Raw genomic sequence first — 22,963 nt, forward strand, 5'->3', positions numbered from 1 at the left:
ATTCTCATTGAATTCTAGGAAATCTTTAATTTTTTTATTTCTTCCTTGATCCAGGAATGATGCAATTGCACATTGTTCAGTTTCCATGAGTTTGCAGATTTTCTGCAATTTGTGTTGCTGTTGAATTCCAGCTTTAAAGCATGGTGGTGTGATAAGATACAGGGGGCTATTCCTTTTTTTTTTTGTTTTGTTTTGTTTTTTTTTTTGTTTGTTTTTGTTTTTGTATTTGGTGAGGTTTGTTATGTTGCCTAGTATGAGGTCGATCTTACAGAAAGTTCCATTTTGAGCAGAGATGAAAGTATATTCTTTTGTGTTTGAATGGAATGTTAAACCCAATTTGGACATAACTTCTGTTAGTTCTTTTGTTTCTTTGTTATGTTTCTGTCTGGTGGTGAAAGTGGGGTGTCCAAGTCTCCCACTATGAGTGTGTGAGCTTTAATGTGAGCTTTGAGTTTAAGTAGCTTTTCTTTTCCGAATGTGGGTGCCTTGGTATTTGGGGCATAGATGTTCAGAATTAAGACTTTGTACTGACAGATTTCTCCTGTAATGAATACAAAATGACCATCTTTATCTTTAATTGATTTTGGTTTGAAGTCTAAGTTGTTAGATATTAGGATAACCACACCTGCCTGCTTCTTGGGTCCATTTGATTGGAAGATCTTCTCCCAACCCTTTACCCTGAGGTAATGTCTGTCTCTGAAGCTTAGATGTGTTACTTGTTTGCAGCAGAAGGATGGATTCTGTCTTCGTACCCATTCTGTTAGCTTGTGCCTTTTTATAAGCGAGTTAAGACCATTAATGTTGAGAGAAAGTAAGGACCATTGATTGTTAATGCTTGCTTGTTTTAGATTTGTTGGTGGTGGTGGTAATGTGAATACATTTGCCCTGCTTTTTCTTTGGATTCTGGTGAAGTGGGATTATCTATTGCCTATGTCTTTGTGGGTGTAGTTAATTAACTTCCTTGGGTTGGCATTTTCCTTCCAGAACGTTCTATATGGCTGGATTTGTGGATATATATTGTAAAATCTGGCTTTGTCATTGAGTATCTTGTTTTCTCTGCCTATAGTGATTGAGAGTTTTGCTGGGTATAGTAGCCTGGGCTGGCATGTGTGGATTCTTAGTATTTGTAGAATATCTATCTAGGACCTTCTGGCCTTGAGAGTTTCCATGGAGAAGTCAGGTATAATTTTGATAGGTCTGTGTTTATATGTTACCTGGCCTTTTTCCTTCTTTATTCTATATGTTAGGTGTTTTGATTATTATGTCAAGAGGGTTTTTATTTATTTATTTATTTTTATTTTTTTGGTGTTTGGTATGCTTCATGTCCTTCAGATTGGGAAAGTTTTCTTCAATGATTCTGTTGAATGTTTTCTGCACCTTTGAGCTGGGCTTCTTCACCTTCTTCTATGCCTGTTATTCTTACTTTGGGCCTTTGCATGGTGTCCCACATTTCCTGGATGTTTCGTGTTAAGGATGTGTTGGATTTACGATTTTCTTTGGTCGATGAATCTACTTCCTCTAGTTTATCTTTAGTGCCTGAGATTCTCTTTTCCATCTCTTGTATTCTGTTGGTTATACTTGCAACTGTAGTTTCTGATTGTTTGCCCAGTTTGTCTATTTCTAACATTCCCTCAATTTGTGTTTTCTTTATTGTTTTTAGGTCTTGAACTGTTTGAATTGTTTCCTTCATCTGTTTGTTTTTTCTTGGCTTTTCTTACTTTTTAAAAGAGATTTGTTCATTTCTAGCATTTTTTGCTTGGCCTTTTCCTCTATTTCTTTCAATTTTTTTGTTTGTTTTTTCTTCCATTTCTTTAAGGGATTTTCTCATATCATCTTTGATGGTCTATATCATTTTTATGAAGTTATTTTTTAAGTTGTTCTCTTCTGCTACATCTGCTTTGCTGTGTTCAGGTCCAGTTGGTGTAGAGTCCCTAGATTCTGTCAGTGCCATGCTTGTCATTCTATTGTTGGGTGTTTTCTTGTATTGCTGTCTTCCCATCGTTTCTTCCAGTGGGTGCAGGTGGGGTTTGTCTCTCTATGGTACTCTCCCAATGGGCGTAGGTGGGTCAGCAATTCAATGTCTGTAACTCTGGATGATCCAAGCTCTCTTGGTGATCCTCCAGCAGAGGGCCAGTGATGGGTCCAAAGATCAGGCAAAGAGTGCAGAGCCTCAGGATGGTCCTTCATGGATAGGTGGGTCCAGTGTGCTCCGAACAGATACAGGAAATTCCACAGACATGGAGGAGGGGTTGTTGGACCCGCACTCTGGCCCAATGCTCTCTGGAGCAGGGGAGCATTGGGCCCAGTAGGACAAAGGGAGGGCAGGCTCTGAGTGGTGTATAGAGCAGAGTACCAGGACTCTACTATCTAGGACCAGGATATAGGGGGGAGCGAGATGCAGAGCTAACCCAGTGAGTTCCCAGGGAAGGATGAGGTTGTGGGGGGAGGGGATTCCTAAACTGGTCCTAAACTCACCTCGGGCAAAGGGCCATCAGTGATAGAGTCCAAATATCAGGTGAGTGCAGCCTCAGGGTGGTCCTGCGTGGATAAGAGGGTCCAGTGTGCTCAGAGCCGACCCAGGAAGTTCCACGGAGGTGGAAGAGTTGTTGGATCTGCACTCTGGCCCAATGCTCACCTGCAGCAGCGGAGCAGGCCCAGTAGGACCCCTGCTGGGAACTTAGTGTTAACTTCAATGCTTCTTTGCAGCCACCTGAGCAGGGACTGTGATCATGATCCTGTCACAGACTGGAAACCTATGGCCCAGTAGTTTATGTGACTCACCCAAGGATACATGCTAACAAAAGACTGGGATACCATCTGTCCCTGAGTCAGTCAACTAACAGCCTGGACATTCATTACTTCCTGTCACTGATGCAGAAAGCACACTGAGAGGAGTGGGTGTAGCCACATTGCTGTCAGAGTTCTCCTTGCTTTTCTTTCGCTAATACTACAGCCGGTCTACAGCACACATCTGAGGTCGCTCATCTACCCTGAAGGCATCATCATTGCTCTGATAAGCTGACCTTTTGCTTTATAAGTCACCTGTCAGAAGAATGGAGGAGTGGAGACTAAAAGCATACGTGCAAGCAAAAAATGAAAATATACAACAGGCAGAATCCTTTGTGCCCATATCCAATATGATCTTTGCAGTCACATGTTTCTGAAGAACACTGTGTACTGAAATTTCACTGCTATCAAGCAGCCAGAATTCAAGCTCACCAAGCTAGTAAATGTCAATGTTTTACAACAGCCCAAACAGGTCCACACTATTATGCTTATCACACAGAGATAAACAGAACTCAGCAGGTTAAATAGCATGTTGGCATCACACACTGCACATGATAGAATAGTACTGACACGAGTCTAAGCTTTTACCTCTACAACAAATCCTGTATTCCTGAGATAAGGAAAATTAATGAGAAATATCAAAATATTTCAACATGAAACCACAGCTTTCAAACTGAAGGTGAACCCCTACCACATTAACATGCAAAATAGATGTCTAGGACACTAACCAATTTGTACTTGTTCTGGCTGGCTGAGAGAAACGAAGGCCGATGTGTCATCAATCCAGGATATCTGGATGTTACCTGTTAATGGTGGATTAAAAACAAAATGAGTGTCTGAGCATTTAGAGACTCACACAGTAGACCCAGTCTGGCATATTTCAGTAAAGTCTAGAGAGATAAAGTGCTGCTTTTAGACTAGAGATCTCAGCACTAGTTAGCTTACTGAAAACTTTAATCCACTTACTTCTGTTAAATTTTCAAGAGAGGCTAGGAGATGGCTTAGCACACAAAAGCACTCATGCTAGCACAGAGTCCTAAGTTCAAACCCCAGCACCTATATAAAAAAAAGCCAGGCCCATATCTCCAGCACCGGGTGCTAGAAATAGGAGGATCTCAGAAGGACAGCTTCAGGTACAGTGAGAAATCCTATGCCACAACAGGATGTTCTACTTCCTCCACTGGCCTCCCAACGGTCTATGAGGAACATGTGCCTCTGTGTGTGTGTGTGTGTGTGTGTGTGTGTGTGTGTGTGTGTGTGTGTGTATGAGTGAGAGACAGAGAGAAACAGGGAGAGGGAGAGAAAGATGGGGAGAAAGACGGGGGGTGGGATGGGAGGGAGTAGTGTGAGAGAGACCACATGCAATCAAAATTGTTAAAACTATTTCATTTTACAGACTGCTACGGTTTGGATATTTTGTTCCTGCCCCAAGATGACACTTAATCTCAGGAATTCAGACATTGGAATCATAAAGGGAAGTATGATTAACACATAATACTTAGCAATAAGAAAGCTCATCCACGGTGATTCCCCTCATGGGAGCACTACTGGTCATACAAGAAGAGGAGGAGACTGACAAACATGCACGCACAAGGGCCTGTGTTCCTCTCTCATTCTAAGATGGCCTGTGCTTCCTGGGAACTCTGACAGCAACAAAGCTGCAACTCCAAACTACTAGAAAGAGCTCTGAGCCAAATTAGACCCTTTCCCATAACACACCAAGCTGTGGTGAGCTTCTAACAACAACCAAAAGTAGGCTGCTCCAAAGACACAGACTTGAATATGACAGAATATGAATGTTTATTTTGAATTTGAAGGGAATGTGATAAACCAACAGAAAGAAGGAAAATTCAGTGTTGAAATCAGTCCAGGAAATGAGAATAGAGGACAAGGAAAAGAAGAATGCAGATGGGGAAAGCTATTGAGATGGGTCCATGGATAAAGTTGTTGCAGCCAAACTTGACCATTTCTAAAATCCATATGGTGGGAAGAGAGATCTGATTCCTACAAATTGTCCTGACTTCCACATGCACATGCTCGAACACACATGCACGCACACTGGTAACTTGAAAGATTAAGGATCTGGAGAGAGAAAAATCAAGACAGACTATCAGTGAGATACAGTAGCAAACTGTACACTGAAGCAAACAGTATGTCTAAGCAGAAAGGGAACCCAGAGCAGAGCCCTGGAGCCTGCAGAGGAGATGATAAATTGCACTCCTGCCATCACTGTCCTTGGGAAAATACAGAGCACCAGACTTGAACAATGGGTAAACAGCACTGGAATTTAGCAATAAAAGAAAAATTCATGCTGGGCATTGGTGGTGCAGGCCTTTTAATCCCAATACTCGTGAGGCAGAGGCAGAAGAATCTCTGTGAATTCCAGGCCATCCAGGCCAGCCTGGTCTACAGAGCTAGTTCTAGGACAGGCTCCAAAGCAAAACATAAAAACTCTGTCTTTGAAAAAAACAAAAAAAGAAAGAAAGAAAAAAAAAAGAAAAATTCATTTTTCTAAGACTTTCAAAGGCTGGAAATTGTTAAAAACCATTTAGTTTCACTATCAAAGTGGAAAACAAAACAGTACAAAATCTCTCACTTGCAGCTTCCCAGTAACGACACACAATCATGAAAAATACATGACAGAGTTGTTTTAGTTAACTTAACTGAGACGAAATAAAAATGCCCAGCTGTGGCATTTTACTTACTTTAGCACTTAAAGCCTGACGACATAGGATCAGAACTTACACATATGAAGATAGCAGGCACTTCCAAAGGAGATGAGCCTAGGACCCTTTCTCTATCTTCAGTTAAATTAAAAAGTGGGGTAGGATTTCAAATGGCAGAGATCATCTACAAGATGACTTCCTAGAAATACACCTGCTTTCACATAAAGATTCTAGGTTTGTTTTTAACTTAAGAGGTAATTTGTGGTATTTTTGAAATACAGGAAAGTTTAGAAAACAAAAAGAAAATCTGTAAAATACTCAGTGAAGTGGTTGGAGAGATGGCTCTACTGTTAAGAGCACTCACTGCTCTTTCAGACGACCTGAGTTCAATTCCCCACATCCACATGGAGGCTTCCAACTACAGTATCAGAGGATCCGATGCCCTCTTCTGACCTCTGGGGCACTGAACACACATCCTACTAATACAGAAATGCAGGCAAAAAAAAAAAAACCATACAGAATTTTTAATGAATAATATTCAGTGGTGAATGTTGAATGCATCTTCCTTCATTTCCTTCTGCTTTCTCTATGTTGTTTTTTAAAATAGTGTTAAGTATATAAGATCCTATTCTCTATCCTTTTTTCAATAAAAGTATTAAGATATGTTTTAAATGTTTTCTTAAATGTCTATACATCTGCATACACACTTTAAGTATAATATTTTATTCACTATTGTTCTGGATGATTTCATGTCGATACAAGCTAAAATCATCAAAGAGGAGGGAATCTCAATTAAGAAAAAGGCCTCCTTAAAATGGGGCTGTAATGAATAGACAAGAGCAAAAAAAAAAAAAAAAAAAAAAAGAAAGAAAGAAACAACCAAAAAAGAAACACCATAATAGAAGGAGCCATTATAGGTTTGAAGAGAAAACTGACTCTAGAGAAATGTCCAGAGACCTACAAGGATGACCCCAACTAACAATCTGAGCAACAGTGGAAAGGCTACTTTATATGCCCTCCCCTGATAATGAGATTGATAAGTAACTTATATGACATCATAGAGCCCTCATCTAGTAGCTGATCGAAACAGAAGCAGACACCCACAGCTAAACACTGAGCCAAACTCCTGGAATCCTTGCAGAGAGCAAGGAGTGATAAGTAAAGGGGTCAAGACCAGGCTACAGAAAGCCAGAAAAACAGTTGACCTAAACAAGGAGGAGCTAATAGACTGATAGCTGAGAAACCAGCATTGGACTGACTCAGACCCCCTGAATGTGGGTCTCAGTTAGAAGGCCTGGGCAGTTTAAGGTGCACAAAAGGACTTTGGGAGCACAATCTGTGGAGGGATACTCCCTTGGCCTAGAGGCAGGAGGGAGGGCCTAGTCCCTACTCCAAAAGACTTGATAGATTTTGATGATCCCTCCTGGAAGGCATCACCCTCCCTGTGGAGTAGGGGAGGACATGGGATGGGAGGGGGGCCTGGGGGCATGGGAGGGAGGAAGGGGGAACTGTGATCAACATGTAAAATAAGAAAAAATAATATATATATGTATGTACAGATATATATTTATATACATGAATGATAGGGCTATAAGCAAGTCTGTAGGGCCTTTTTAAGAAAATGATTTAGTGATTGATGAGGTAGCACCCAGCCCTTTGTGGGGCTATCTCTGTGCCAAGCAAGGCATGGAGAGCAAACCAGTAAACATTATGTCTATTGCAGCATGCATTTTGTGGAGTTGGGTTCTCCTTCCACTTATATGTAGGTTCCAGGTATTGAACTTGGATAACCAAGCTTGCACAGCAAACACTGAGCCATCTCATCAGCCTAGGAATATTTTCTTAAATATCTGAATAGTAAATCTTTTGAGAATATACAAATATTACTAAGCATCCCACTACTGGCCAGTTTTCAATTCAAGAATTCCCCCCAAAAATAAACAGAATAGTTTCAATACCTCATTTGTTAAAATAACAAACCTGTCCATTCACAAACCCTGAGAGATCTTACCATATGTCTTATGATCCGAGAATGAGAGGAAATGCCTATCTTAAACACCTGGAATCTTGGTCTGCTCAGACATCTGTGTTTGCTGCTTTCATTATTAATCTCATGTAGAGACTGCTTGTCAATATAAAACAGAAATTCTTTCTGAATTTAAATCTTAAAAATTATTTACCCTGATGTTTTCCCTCATCAGCAGTAAGGGCAGACATAGTGATGGTCCATGTATTCTGTCAGCAAGGGTTACACAATGCACCTCAGATCACATTAGAACAGGACAATTCTGTGTCTGAAATTAACCCTACATATGGACTTAAAAATCTTTTACATGATTTCCTCCTGACCACCTACCTATATATCAGAAGAAGGGCAAACCTTAAAACAGTCATCACAACTTTTTTGTGCTCACCAAAGGCGCTAAAGAGCTGGTAAAGGTCACTGGTTTTCCATTCTTTGGGGAATGTCACATGGAGAACATGATCACGTTTAGGCTGTACTACAAGACAAAAAGTGACAAAAGTGATGAAAAGTGATGAATTATTGGCTAGAGAAATAACTCCAACAGTAAGACGTTTAACACACAAGCCTATGTTTGACCCCCATAAAAAGGTGGACATAGAGGAATGTGCTGCAAGTGCTAGTACTGGTGAGGGATAAAAAGGAGGGTCTGTCCTGGAACTCTCTGGCCAACAGTCTAGCCTAACCAGTGAGTTCCAGAAGAACAAAGTGGACAAGGCTGGCTTCTGGCAAGGGAACAAGGCAAGTCAGAGGCTTTTTTGATTGTCTCAGCCCACAAAATGTTAGGGTTATTAAGTGTGCATCACCACATTTGGCAAGCACAGATTCTTTAATTAAACAAGTCCACAATACCTTGAGGAATTATCACAGATGTGTCATGGTTACCAAACAACTCCTAAAATTAGCAGAATTCTTACCACTACATAGAAATGGCTGACACAAAATACAGTAGTCGTGCCTCTGCTCCCAAGTGCTGGGATTCCAAGTGTATACTGCCACACCCAGGCATTAGCAGGCTGTTCTTTTGTGTCATGTAATCCACAACAATTTGACAGCAATTAAAAAAATAACTTGTGAAATTTAAATATATGCTTAAGTAATTAGAAAACAGAATATTTAACAGCTGACATAGACAGCATAATTTTAAAATATATATTGGAAATGATTTGAGTTTGGGGGATGAAACTATGAATATATTGTTTTCTAGGCTACGAGATATATGTATATATAGTCTGGAAAATGTAATGAAAGCTCAAGGGTCTCATGAACTTATAAGTATGCAATCCCTACCAACCACAAACCACTGTCTATATTCAAGTAAAGAACTCTTTGTCAGCACTCTTTTTCTGACTCTAACAACTAGAGATGCAATGAGATCAAAATATACTTACAGTCTGGCCCTTCCAGGTTTAAATATGGGATGTCCATGACCCTCATAAGAAATAACCTACCAAAAACAAAACAAAACAAAACAAACAAACAAAAAAAACAACAAACATTCAGGTAACAAACTAATTTCTTTAATTAAAAAAAAAATGTATTAAAATTTGAGTAGAAGCAACTTGTTACTGTGGTGGCTTGGTTGATAATGCTTCCCTGGGTTCCTGTTTGATTATGTAGTCCTCAACTGTGGAAATGTTTGAGGATTAAGAACTGTCTTGGGGGAGGAAAGACTTGTACTATCATCCACATGTTCTCTCCTCTCCATGTGCACATTCCTGCCACCACACCTCCTCTGTTCCACTATCATGAACTCAAACCTCTGAAACTATTAGACCAATTAAATGCTTTCTTTTGTAAGTTGCCTGGGTCATTGTGTTTGGTCATAGAAATGGGAAAGTAACAAATACACTTATTCTATTTCTAAAAAAAAACACAAAAACAAAAACAAAAACAAAAATAGGATTCTTAAAATTCACTTCAGAGGTTTTCTTTCCTGCTGAGCTAAATATTTATCATAAAGATAAAAATACAAATTGTGGTATCTCAAACACATACAACAGTTCTAGGTACTCAGTAGTTTCTCAAAAAATACCAACCAGATTAATGAAATTATTAATGAAAAACTGAAAGAAAATCCTGTGTAGAGCACTGTCCTGTTATGAGTAGTTTTTTTCTGCTCGCTGCCGGTCTTGTCCCATCACTACAGCGCCAGCCCCAAATAACACACAGAGACTCTGTATTTGATATAATGCTGTTGGCCAGGTACTAGTTTCTTATTGGTTAGCTCTGTCTTAATTATTAACCCATTTCTATTAATCTAAGTATTTCCATGTGGTCTCGTCTTACCGGAGTGAGGCCAGTGTCTGCTCTCCCCATTTCTCCATGTTGACTCCTCTTTACTCCTTCCTCTTTCCTCCTTGTCTCCTAGTCCCACCTATCTTGCTTTCCTATTGGCCAACAGTGCTTTATTCATTAACCAGTATGAGAAATATATTTACAGAATGACATCTCCCATCATCTCCTCTTTTCTGTCTAAATAAACATAGTAAAATATATGACATAACAGATATCAAGTAAGAATCACAGTTAACACTATTTAGTCCATTAACATTTAGCAAGATTTGAAGAAAATATTCCATTATCTATTCTATCTTTGTGTGTCTAAAGTCTATGTAACTTATCTTTAATCCTAAGGAAAACTATAGCCATAACTATTTATCTTCAACTCACTCAAAGACCACAGAACAATAATATATAAACTCTAGAAATGACAGAGACATCTTGCCTTGTCAGTCACCTAAAGTTCTTCTGTAATGTTCTATCTTCAGCCTATAGGCCATAGTGTGTCTAGCATATTCCTCAGCAAAGGAGGAAACTAAATTGTCCATCTGTATTGGCAGTGTGTCAGTCTTTTTCTCTGTGTTCTGCAGAATGTCTGGCAGACTCTTCCAAGAAGCAGGAACTCTGTAGCAATGTCCATCTTGTTTCAGCAGTCACTTTTCTGTGGGTCCTACATGTCCAATTTATATAGCATAAAGTCAAACAGTCCAGACAAGAGCAGTATCTTGCCCAAATGGCTAGTCTTGCCATAATTGGAAGCAAACTCCATACGTATTTCTTCTATATCCATCTTCCTTTCTGACACAGGTGGTGTTGCCAGGAGCAGTTGTGCCTCACTGTCAAGAAAAACCCTAAACTATTTTAAATGTTGTATTCTGTAGGTCTTTGAAAGGTTTGAAGAATGCCTCTATCTCTAATACATCTCTGTGTATCTTGAAAACCTAACTAACTTAACTCTAAGCTTTGACTATTTAACAAAAACAAAGCTAGCCAATAAGAAACCATTATCTGGCCAACAGTATTATATCAAATACAGAGTCTCTGTGTTTTATTTGGGGCTGGCGCCGCGACGATGGGACAAGACCGGCAGTGAGCGGAAAAAAATACTCATAATACTATCCTACTACTTAGTCCAAAGAAACAACAAGAAAACAAGTATTAACTCTTCACCAACATATGAAAAGATTTCTACATAGTCATATTTGTGAAGGGAGGATGGCATTCATTTATTTTAATTTTTTATGAAATTCAAAGTCAATGGATGTAGGGTAAATCTCACAGACTGAAATAAGTGACTGTCTCAAATGCTCACATTATTGTTGCCATGTAAAACATATCTGAAACACAAAACAAAACAATCCTTGATAAAGTTATCATGAGACCAAGGAGATGCCTCAGTGGGTAAGGATATTTGCTATGAAAGCCTAAAAACCTGAGTTCAAATCTCCAACATCCATGGATAAAGCCAGGTTGTGGCTACACATACCTATAATACCAGCATTATGGGATTAGAGGATCACTGGGGCTTGCTGATTGCCAACAAGAACGACTGTCTCAAGAGGACCAGGTGAAGACTGATAAAGGAGGGCATCCAATATCATCCTCTGGCCTCCACTCATACACAGGTACACTCACTCACCTGGCCATATAGCATATCCCTCATACATACTAGTGCATAGACCCCACACACATGGCTATCACACAAATAAAAAGCATAGCAAGGATTTTTTTTTTCTTTCTTTCTTTTTTTGGTTTTTCGAGACAGAGTTTCTCTATGTAGCTTTGGAGCCTGTCCTGGAACTTGCTTTGTAGACCAGACTGACCTTGAACTCATTGAGATCCACCTGCCTCTGCCTACTGAGTACTGGTATTAAAAGCATGAGTCACCACCACCTGGACTATAGCAAGCATTTTATGCATAATTTCAGAAATGGATACAAAGGTACACTTAGAAAACAGTATTTGTTAATTACATCTGTCTGCAATGTCTTTCCATTTTCCTATAGTAGCTAAATTATGAACAAAATCAGGCTTTCTGTTGTGTCTAGGATGATAATGAGTTCTACTTGGATAACAATATATGTGCTTCTGTTAGAAGAACCATTATGCATCAAATTACAAAGGCAATCTAAGTGCCCAACAAGCAATTAGTTTGGCTTCAGTGACCTGCAATTAAGGCATCCAAAGCCAAGCAGGGTACAATCAGCTCACAGACTAGCCATCAGCAGAACAAGTCTGTCCTGCCATTGTCAGAAAGGGAGCTCATAGCAGTTGGTGGCTGGAGAACTTGTATGGCCTCCAACAATAACCCAGGTCCTACAGCTAAGAAATCAAATTTCTTTTTCGCTCACAAACAGTGTAGATCTTCTGCTTATGTAAAGGATGTCACTCAAATGAACCCATGTTCCTTACAGAGTTAGGAAGGGACAGAACACAAACATGTAACACAGCAGATCTGACTGATTAGGCAGCTGTCATTATCCCCAACACCCAGAGTCTGACATGTTTCACAAGATTCAAGGGGGAGCAGCTCTTGTTTTCTGGAGCCTCATGTTCCCCCCCCCCCCACAGAATTTTAAAGTTTCATTTTATGGATATGGTTATTTAGTCTACATTTCTCTGTATGTACTCTGTGTGTATGTGTGTGTGTGTGTTCAAAAGAGGGTATCAGATCCCATTGAACTGGAGTTCCCAGCAGTTGTTAGCCTCAATGTGGCTGCTAGGAATCAAACCCAGGTTCTCTGCAAGAGCAGTCAGTGCTCTTAATCTCTGAGACAAATGAAAATACTAATCAGGTGTGGTGCATGGTGTACCTTTAAGGCAAGCAGAGCTTTAAGAGTTCAAGGACCTGTTCTATACAGGGAGTTCCAGGACAGCCAGCACATAGTAAGAACCTGTCTAAAAGAGGAGGAACAGGAGGTGGTAATAATAGTTGGGAACTACAGCAATCTGGGGAGTGAGGCAAAAGAACTACTAGAAGCCAGGGGTTTGCATCTAACTTGAACAACACAGTAACACTCCTTCCCTTTCTTTAAAAACAAAAGAGAAACCTACTTCTGCTCACCTCTGGAAAGAAAACATGGCACTGTAGAGGTAGATACTGACAAGACACCTAAGTCCAAAGAGAAGGTCTCCACAAGAACCACATGACAAGGCAGAAAAGGCTCATTATACAATGCTGACCACTAGGTTTACCATAATTTTATATACATGTGTCCTCATGGGTTCACATATATATGATTATTTTAATTTTATGTGTATGTATGACTGCCTGCATGTATGAGCACCATGTCATGCCTGGTTCCTTAGAAAGCCAAAAGAGAGCCACTGCATGAACGCTGAAAACTAAACCTGGATCCTCTGCAAGAGTATCAAGTGTTCTCAACTGTTGAGCCATCTGTGCAGCCTGTATGTTTTGAACTTGTAAACTAACAAGTAGTATAATCAACTGAAAAAAATGGAAAATATTGACCTCCATTGTAAATTCAAAAGTCACCAAGAACAGAACAGATATATTGGTAATTCTGTAAATGACTGTGGTTTTTATTTTGGCCTGAGAAACTGCAAGGTTTTTTTTTTTTGTTTGTTTGTTTGTTTTGTTTTGTTTTTTGTTTGGTTGGTTTTTCTTTAATCTGTTTAAAAGAAAAATAACCTGAGTATCAACTTCCTGACTAAAATGACGTTTACCACTGTCCACTCAGCTTGCTGAGATTCTCTGAGGTCTAGAGGATAGAAGAGAATTACCAGTTGCCCCCTTATTTGAAAAGGGGGGAGGGGCAAGATTTTTTTTCCTTGCTCAGGGATGATCCTTGGCTGATATGGAGGCAGAGAAGAGGGCAGAAGCAAAGCTTCCAGTGCTAACCAAGTCCTTTCTTCTCTGCAAGACCCTTTCCTGACCCTCTCTTACCAAATGTACAACACAAACTGCTTCACAACATCTGTGGAGATGATGAGCTCTGAGTCCATTGGAAGGGACTAGAGATGAAGATGAATCAATATCCAACCCTGAAAGAAGCTCAGACACTTGTATGTGGTGGTAGTTAATGCTCCCAGGGTTGATTAAATTACAGCTCTCTATGATGGCACACAGCCAAGATATGGGGAACGAGACTGTTGCCTGATATGGAGCTCTGAGCAGAATGAATTTTCAAGGCAACTGGAACAAGCCTGAAGAAAGCCTTGTGGCCACAACCATGTCTGCAAAACATAATAATGTTACCTGGCATTGGTGCCAAACACTTTTAATCCCAGCACTCAGGTGGCAGAGGCAGGTGGATCTGAGTTCTAGGCCAGCCTAGTCTACATAGAGAGTTCCAGGACAGCCAGGACCACATGAAGAAATGCTATGTCAAAACACCAAAAATAAATACACACAAAACAATCTGGACATCTGACCTTAACCAGCATGCAGTGTCATTCCAGTGTCAGCATCATCTCTAGTTGTAGAGCTAAGGGCTGAGAAGCCCTGAGGGTCTGAATACAAGATCTAACTTCTTACACCAGTAAACTGGTACATGCACATTCAGGCCTGATGGCCCGGGAAAGAGTTCTAGTATCAAGAATTATCTTAATATGTGACTGTGTCTGTTCTGACCTTTCTCCCTAGCCAAAGGGTACAGCTCACATCCCCCTCCTAAAAACTAAATAGTTTACTTGATGCTTGATGGAAGATGGCATTCTGTAATAAAAAGCACTGTTGGCAAAAAGGAAAGCAAGATAGGCAGGACTAGGAGACGAGAAGCATTTTGGAGGAGGTAGTAGGAGAGAATAGAGATCTGAACCCTCTCTTCAATAAGATAAGACCACATGGATTGATAGAAATGGGTTAATATTTATAACAGAGCTAGCCAAAAAGAAACACTAGAAACAGGTGAACAGCTTTATACCTAATACAGTGTCTCTGTGTGTTCTTTAGGGCTAATGCAGCTGTGGGTCCAGGCTAGAAGGAAAACTGCTAGTAACAAAATGGTGCCTACAATGTAGGGCCAGAGAACTTTCATTTAAAACTTGACAAAAGCTTAAAAAGGGATTTTAGAAACAAAATAACAAAGACAAGCAAGGCTTCCTGGTAACATTTTTTCTTGGATGGGCTGTTTTGCTAGATACAAGCAGAGACTCCCAGGGCTCCTTTAAGGGTGGTTTCCTTACTCAGCATAAGAGGCAAAACCTGCTAACAACTTAATGGTGTACACAGCGGCAATAGAAGTGACCACATCTCCAAGCCGGCAGCATGCTCTCGATGGCAGCTCACTGCTGGTGGTAAACGTACCTCTGCCATCTTGGATAGACCCTGGCTAAAACAGCTGTGGCTTTCATTTTAGCAATGTTGTTTAGCAGATAAAAGACTCGTGGCCAGAAAAAGGTAAAGATTTATAGTAAAGACAGATTAAGAAAAAGAAAAACCTCTAAAGGTTTACAGTTTGTTGTAACATATACTTAGGCTTGAGAGAGAAAAAGAAAGAGAGAGTAACTGGGTGTGGTAGCACACACCTTTAATTCCAGCACTTGGGAGGCAAGTAGATCTCTATGATTTCTAAGTGACTGGTGTACAGAGTGAATTCCAGGACAGGCAAAATTTACACAGAAAAAACATGTCTCAATAAATGAAAAAATAGAAGTAGAAGAAATAGTGTAATAAACAAGCCACACGAAGATAGAATGCACACAGAGAGTCTGGATACTGTATGTTATTGTATTGTCTTTGTATTGTTTGGCTGCTGAGGAAATAGCAACAACTGTAAAAATAAATGCACTAGATTAATTCAATTTACATATTTTTTTTTTTAAAAAGTGCTTCGACTTCCAAATTTAAGTCTAAGGAAAGGTTACTTGGGAAAAGAATTTCTATTTTGTTTACACAGAAAAGGAAAAGCTATGGATTCCTTCTAGACTAACATGGTTTAATCAAGCAAGACCCCCTGAAACACCATCCCAGGTGATCCAATACTCAAAACAGCTTGGACAAGGCAGCCTTGCAGACTACTAGGGCCAGGATTTCTGTGTCTTCTTAGGATCTCCAATGACAGCGCTCCCTACCATTTAAATGGGGTTGGTTATAAACGGTTAATGACTACAACTACACTCTTTTTAAAGGTAAAAAAGGGGATTATGGTATAGAAATGAATACTTTGCTTTGGAATCCATTTTTATTTATTGATACAATTTAAGGTCAATTTTGCGATATGCGTATTTCTCCTGTTTAGGTATTGTGTTTATATAGCTCATTTTAAAATGTTATGTATAATTAAGTATAGATTGTAGAGTTACCTATGATAGTCAAAGCTTATAGTTAGGTTGGTTAGGTTTTCTAGATAGATAGACAAATATTTCAATTGGATAGGCATTCTTCAAACCTTTCAAAGACCTACAAAATATGGTATTTAAAATGGTTTAGGGTTTTTCTTAACAGTGATGCACAACTGCTCCTAGCAGCACCACCTGCGTCAGAAAGGAAGATGGACATTGAAGAAACTCGTTATGGAGTTTACTTCCAATATGACAAGACTAGCATTTGGGCAAGATACTGCTCTTATGTGGACTGTTTGGCTTTATGCTGTACAAACTGGACATGCAGGACCCACAGAAAAGTGACTGCTGAAACAAGATGGACATTGCTACAGGGTTCTTGCTTCATGAACAAGTCTGCCAGACAATCTGCAGGACACAGAGAAAAGTGACTGACAAACAGCCAACACAGGTGGACAGTTTAAAGTTTCCTGCTTTGCTAAGGAGTCTGCCAGATACACTATGGCCTATAGGCCGAAGACAAAACATTACAGAAGAACTTCGGATGACTGACCAGGTAGCAAGATGTCTCTGTCATTTCTAGAGTTTATATATTATCGTTCTGTGGTCTTTGATGCAGCTGAAGACAGATGGTTATGGTTATAGTTTTCCTTAGTTAGGATTAAAGATAATTTACATATAGGACTTTAGACTCACAAAGATAGGATAAATGATAGAATATTTTCTTTAAATCTTGCTAAATGCTAATGGACTAAATATTGATAACTATAGTTATCTGATAACGGGTTTTATATATATATATTTTACTATATTAAAGTTAAAACCCTTCTTTTTATTTAGACAGAAAAGAGGAGATGATGGAAGATGTATTGTGTAAATATGTTTCTCTTATGTTTAATGAATAAAGCCCTGTTGGTAAATAGAAGGCAAGACAGGTGGGACTATGATACAAGGAACATTCTGGGGGAGGTAGTAGGAGAGTCAAGATGTAGAAACTTGAGAGAGTAGAGGTCCAGACCCTCTCTCCGGTAAGATAAGACCAAGTAGAAAAATACTTAGATTGATAGAAATGGGTTACTACTTAAGACAGATCTAGCCAATAACAGGCCAACAGCCTTATATCTAATACAATGTCTCTGTGTTCTTTGGGGCTGATGCGGCTATGGGTCCAGGCTGGTGGGAAATCTTCTTGTAACAGATGCCAAATAAAGCTGCCTTGTTCTCTATCACTAAGCCTTTGGTACCAAAATGTTGAATGCTATCTGACCCAACACAGAGAAAGAATCCCCAAATGGAATTCCCAATGGAAAATTCAAGCATTTTAGCAGTCACTAGCTCTACTGTACTTACAAACAGGGCACTGCTGTAAAAGCAGTGCACAGGAAGCCCGTATCCAAAGGCTCACTGTTACACACATTTATGTGCTATTCAGAAAAAAAACTTAGCATGGAGTTGGAAGTATGCAGACATCTCTCACATTTAAATAAACATGTTTATTCGGTTCACTGACCCAACTTTGCAAGGGGGACTTACTGTAATGGCTTAATTTCACTCATGGGAAGTGGGGAGGTACAATTTCCAATCCAAATAAAGAACTGCCCATATTTTTCAAGAAGTTAATGCATATCTTTCTTAAATATAATTGACAGTAAAATTTAGATTAGAACACTGCATCCAACGAACCATATCAAATTACATTAAATAATCTATTAAACTAAGCATTATACAAAAGCATTATCCGAAGAACCTATGAATCATTGACTTCAGTGGAAGCCAATTCTCATGCTACCCAATAGAACCAATGCTCAGGTCAAATGCTGAGAGAAAAGGAAATCTCCTAGAGAGACACAACCCCCTATCTTCCTGGTTCAGATTCTGTGCTACGGAAGAAAGAAGGAAACCTTCAGCTGAGGACAGACCCACTTTCCCAGACTTCGGGAGAAAAACGTCTCAGCTTTAAACCACAAGATTACCATCCACCCGTAAGAGTTTCTGTCAGAAGGGCAATTAACTTATCTAACATTCTAGATGTTAAAAGGTGTTCAATGGGTATGTTATCTGCTAGCTGGATTACATTACTCTTTTGTTTTCATATTTACATATATGTGTATAGTGTGGGGTGTGTGTGTGTGTGTGTGTGTGTGTGTGTGTGTGTGTTTTACACATGCATGTGGAAGTCCAAGATTGACATCCAGTATCTTCTTGGATTGCTTTCCACAATATTCATTGAGGCACAGTCTATTGATGACCCTGGAACTCATCATTTCAGCCCATCTGGCTAGCCTGCTTGCTCTACTGATTCCCTGTCTGCCTTCTGAGTGGCGGACTACAGCTGGGCCACCAAGACCAGCTATCTTTCACATGGTCTTGGCCTCTGGCTTTAAGCTTTAACAGCAAGCATTTTACCCTCTGAGCCATCTCCTTAGTCACTCAGCTACAGTTCTCAGAGAACATGGCTCACTGTTGAGCAGATACATAGATACAGATACATAGTCTTGGAAATAATTATTGATCTCTTGCTCAAAGTCAGAACCAATGAAAGAATGCATAAAGCTTTTGCCATGGATGGTGCCTCCTAGCACTTGAGAGACAGCAGCAGGTAGATCTACACAAGTTACAAACCAGCCTGGTCTACATAGAGAATACCAGGCCTGTCAGGGATATACAGCGAGACCTAGACTAATAATAATAACTATAATAATAATAACAATGAATAATGCTGACATCACTTTCCATGGATGAAAGGAACAAAACATGACTGTAATTTCTTTGAGTCTTTGCCCTCTCCACTTGTGGCTCTTCAACATGCTGTCACAACCTCCCATAACTGCAGCATTACAGTCATCTAAATAACAGGACCTCTTTAACTGCCCCAATTCAAAGTGCTTGTACTTCCAGATACTAGGCTGCCACCATCCTCCTGAGTTTCCATAAGCCTGTAACACCTGGAAGTAGAATGTGGAAAAGGATACACTTATTTCACACTTGCAGTCTCTGCACTCCTGTCTATGTTCAAAGGGTAACAAATATTTCACTGTTTTCATTAAAACTAGAAGTGTAAAATCCACCTATCTTCTTACCACAGCTGCATCTCTTTTGGGGACAGGCAGGGAGGTAGTGAGTGGGCCCTCTCCTTTCCTAAGCCTTCATAAAAGGTGATCTGCATGAGATTTCAAGGTGCCTAGCAGAGACAGATAACTGTTAATAAAATATAAGGCAAAGTCAGGATTTGTTTTCTATGAGTCAATAAAAGTAAAAACAAAGAGTATTTTTATCTTTTTCCAGCCTAAAAGATTTGGGCCAAAGAATCTTCTCTGTCTGGCTTTCTAAGCACTGATTAAAATAGACTAAGGTCATTAAAAAAAAAAAAAAAAGTAAATCAGTTCCTGACCAGAGAGTTCCCCACATAAACAAGCAGGACATTCCCAGGTCAAGAACAGTCCCAGATTCTTTCTCATTGCCATGTTTCAATTCTCTTTGACTCTTTGATACACACACATACATTTATATACTAGACTTTGTGAGCTGGAAGTATAGCTCAGTGGTAAGGCTTAGCATACAAGAGATACAGGGTTCAATCTCTAATTTGAATAGGCACGGGCACACATGCACATACACACAATGCACAGAAACTTTTAAATGGAAATATGAATTTATTTCTGTTCAAGTTTTATCTTTTTCTCCTTTTTAAAAAGTTTTATGTACGTGTGTATGTGGGTTTGTGGGTGCATATGTCACAGCATGTGTGTAGAAGTCAGAAAACAACTTTTTGTGTAGTGGGTTCTCTCATTCTAAGAAGCAAACTCAAGTTGCCAGGCTTATGTGCCAATGCCTTTACCTACTGAGCTCTCTTGCCAACAACCTTTCTTAAACTTTACTTTTAAATCAGAAATCTGATAAAAGCAAAACAAAATACTATTTGTTCTGTGTGTTTGAGGGCAGTTTGATGTTCATCATATTTTATGCCAGTGTGGCAAACTCCATTTAGAAAAACTGCTATAAAAATTAATTACCCTGGGAGAGGGAGGCATGAGGATTAGAAGTTCAAGGTCTTCTTTAACTACACAGAAAGTCTGAGGATAGAGGCTATATAAGACACTGTTTCAAAAGAAAAATAAAGAATAATAATGAAATATGTTGACCTTCAGAAAAGTCATTCTAGCATTATTAGTTGAAATAATGTTAAAGGTGAATGTTGGATGTTTATAAACAGGGTAACTTGAAAAATGACAAGACTCAAGGTCCAATGTGATAAATCAGACCTGTAGGAGCAAGGTCAGTCAGTGCCAGAAGGAAGACAACTTAGTAGCAGCAGTCCCCACTGCAGATGTCTTGGAAAACATGGCTGTGTTGGACCAAGAAGACATGACAGCACAGAACAAGAAAACCACAGTGTTTTCTCTTCAAAGATAAGAAAAAATAGATCAAATGTCAATTTTTAAGAGAATCCTAGGAGGATTCCTGACCTAATACCCTTGTCCACTGTTTTGATATGTATTTAGGTTTTAGCTCCTCAAAAAGAACAACTCTAAATGGACAGATGTTCTCTTGCTAAATGAGGCCTTAAATATTCACTGCTCAGCCTTTGCTTTCTGCTTTTGTTAGAAATGATTTCACACTGTAGCTTCGACAAGCTGAGAACTTACTATGGAGCCCAGATTTAGCTCAGGAGACTGAGTCTCCTGAGTACTGGATCACAGGCATGAATCACAACTATCAGGTTCCTCTAACTCAAAGGCTGCACAGCATTTGCAATACATTCTTGCAACAGTGCTCTTGAGCAGGCTGCTCTACACTATTCTGTCTGGTTTATGTGTGACTTAGAAACTATTGCCTGTCTCTATATGACCCAGTCTGCACCATCACACCTGACTTTGTAAAGAATTACAGAATTGCTGCTTCAAATATCTGCAGAAACTAAACATTCCCTGTTTGAAAACTACTATAGAACAGTGAATGTAATATCATATATATATATATATATATGTAAGGAATGATCAAAACATAAACCACATTTATTTGTCACCAGCGGCACAGATTTCAGAAGAATTACAAAGATAAACACTGCTCTAAAATATGTAAAAACTAAGAAAATTATTATTATTCACTCCTTTTTTCCTGCTAATATTGAACTGGACAGACACCAAAGATTTGGACACAACTCATTTTCTGTGCAAAAAGTATAACTTAATTTTCAGTATACATCAAACTGTTACTTAGTCCACTTTTGAAAAGGCCACCAACTTCATACTTCCTTTGAATTTCCAAATAAAACAAAAAAATAGCAGAGAGGGGGACTGGAGAGATCACTTGGTGATTAAAAGCACTGGCTGCTTTTCCATAGGTCCCAGGTTCAGTCCCCAAAAGCTACATGGAAGCTCACAACTATCTGTAACCTGGTCCCTATAGGTATATATATGCAGGGGAAACTTTCTCACATAAAATCAATAATAATAGAAGAAAAAAGAGAGTGAGAAAAGAAGATAAAGGAAGCGTCAGTGTAATGAAGTTCACTAGCTCAGAGGATACCAGTCCAGATCCCTCAGGAGCTGTCTTTACAGCAAACTATGAACTATCATTTATACAGATACCCTAAGGAAATAGTGTCCTACCTGGAAAAGCCACAATACAATTGTAATGTGCTGCATATATTGTAAGGAAATGATGTAACCACCAACACTGAAATAGCTATTTCTTACAATGATGGATGTAAGCTACCTCATTCTGTCTGGCTCACACAGAATCTAGTATTGAGTCTTTTTTGTTTTGTTTTTGGTTCTGTTTTTGTTTTTTTGAGACAGAGTTTCTCTGTGGTTTTGGAGGCTATCCTGAAACGTGTAGACCAGGCTAGTCTCGATCTCACAAAGATAACACCTGCCTCTCCCTCCCAAGTGCTGGGATTAAAGGCGTACACCATGAATGCCTGGCTACTATCCACTATTAAGAGAGCTGAGGCCAAGACAAAGGCTGAGGACATACAGCCAGACTTGGCTGCCTAAGCATCATATCATAACTTTAGTCACAACCTTGCCAAGCAAGTACAAACCACACTCTGAAATAAGAATCTTTGAGATTCTTGAAAAATACTCTGAACTTAACACTTCATAGAAACTGTATGACAATGAAGAATGTAGGAACAAGCTTTTCCTTCACTAGATGAGGCAGATCAACAGCATTTGCCTAACATGCACGAGACCATGTGTTCAATGCCCAGAGCCACAAAATGAAAGAGATAAGCAGAGAGCCAATGAGTACACAATGACAATAAAGATTTCATAGACTAGTGTACCCACTTATCAAACTTTTCTTTAGAAATAGCATGTACTCAGTTAATAAGGAAAATATAAGTAAATAATAATGTCACATATAGGAGGTGAGTTTAGCTATAAACACAAGCATCTCTTGAAGGTAATTTAAATGCCAAAACCACCATCTTTCTTTCTTTCTTTCTTTTTTTGGAAGAAATACACTACTGTTAGCAATGTTTTCTTTACTTCTTTTCTTTCTTTCATTTTTCTTTCTTTCTTTCTTTTTTTTTTTTTGAAACAGGGTTTCTCTATATAGCCCTGGCTGTCCTGGTACTCACTCTGTAGACCAGGCTGGCCTCAAACTCAGAGATCTGTCTGTGCTGCCTAAAGGTATGCCATGCCCAGCCTCTTTAGTTTCTTTTTTAAGCCTGTATATTTGAGAAATTATTTCCCAAAAGGTCAATTTCTACTTTCAAAAAACATTTGAGATACTAAAGATGAGAAATATTTAATAAAAATGTATCCTAGTTCTGTCTCCCAGGATATGGGGCTTGTTCCCAGTGTGTTCGAACTCTTTGATTACTTACTTGTTAAAAAAGGGTTCAATGAGCTCTGATCTGGAGGACACACACATTTTTGGAGGACCGAGTAAAGAACCTAGTGAAGAAAAGCAGAACACACAGCACATGATCAATACACAAGTGTGCTCA

At 39.3% G+C, this 22,963-nt stretch overlaps 1 protein-coding gene across 5 annotated transcripts in view; it reads right to left on the bottom strand.

Annotated features, from left to right (window-relative positions):
- Parn (poly(A)-specific ribonuclease) overlaps positions 1 to 22,963 on the bottom strand; it is a 163,883-nt gene that overhangs the window by 99,722 nt on the left and 41,198 nt on the right. For 4 of the 5 annotated variants that reach the window (XM_051181461.1, XM_051181459.1, XM_051181458.1 and 1 more), the window contains 4 exons: positions 22,841 to 22,910; positions 8,868 to 8,923; positions 7,868 to 7,954; positions 3,516 to 3,590 (listed from right to left, as the gene is read on the bottom strand). In XM_051181461.1, the coding sequence (XP_051037418.1) occupies positions 3,516 to 3,590; positions 7,868 to 7,954; positions 8,868 to 8,923; positions 22,841 to 22,910 (288 nt within the window). The remainder of the gene's footprint in view (positions 1 to 3,515; positions 3,591 to 7,867; positions 7,955 to 8,867; positions 8,924 to 22,840; positions 22,911 to 22,963) is intronic. The other variant, XM_051181460.1, reaches the window with a different exon arrangement.

This window comes from Phodopus roborovskii, unplaced genomic scaffold (genome assembly GCF_943737965.1).
Source record: "Phodopus roborovskii unplaced genomic scaffold, PHOROB, whole genome shotgun sequence".
NCBI classification, from domain to species: Eukaryota; Metazoa; Chordata; class Mammalia; order Rodentia; family Cricetidae; genus Phodopus; species Phodopus roborovskii.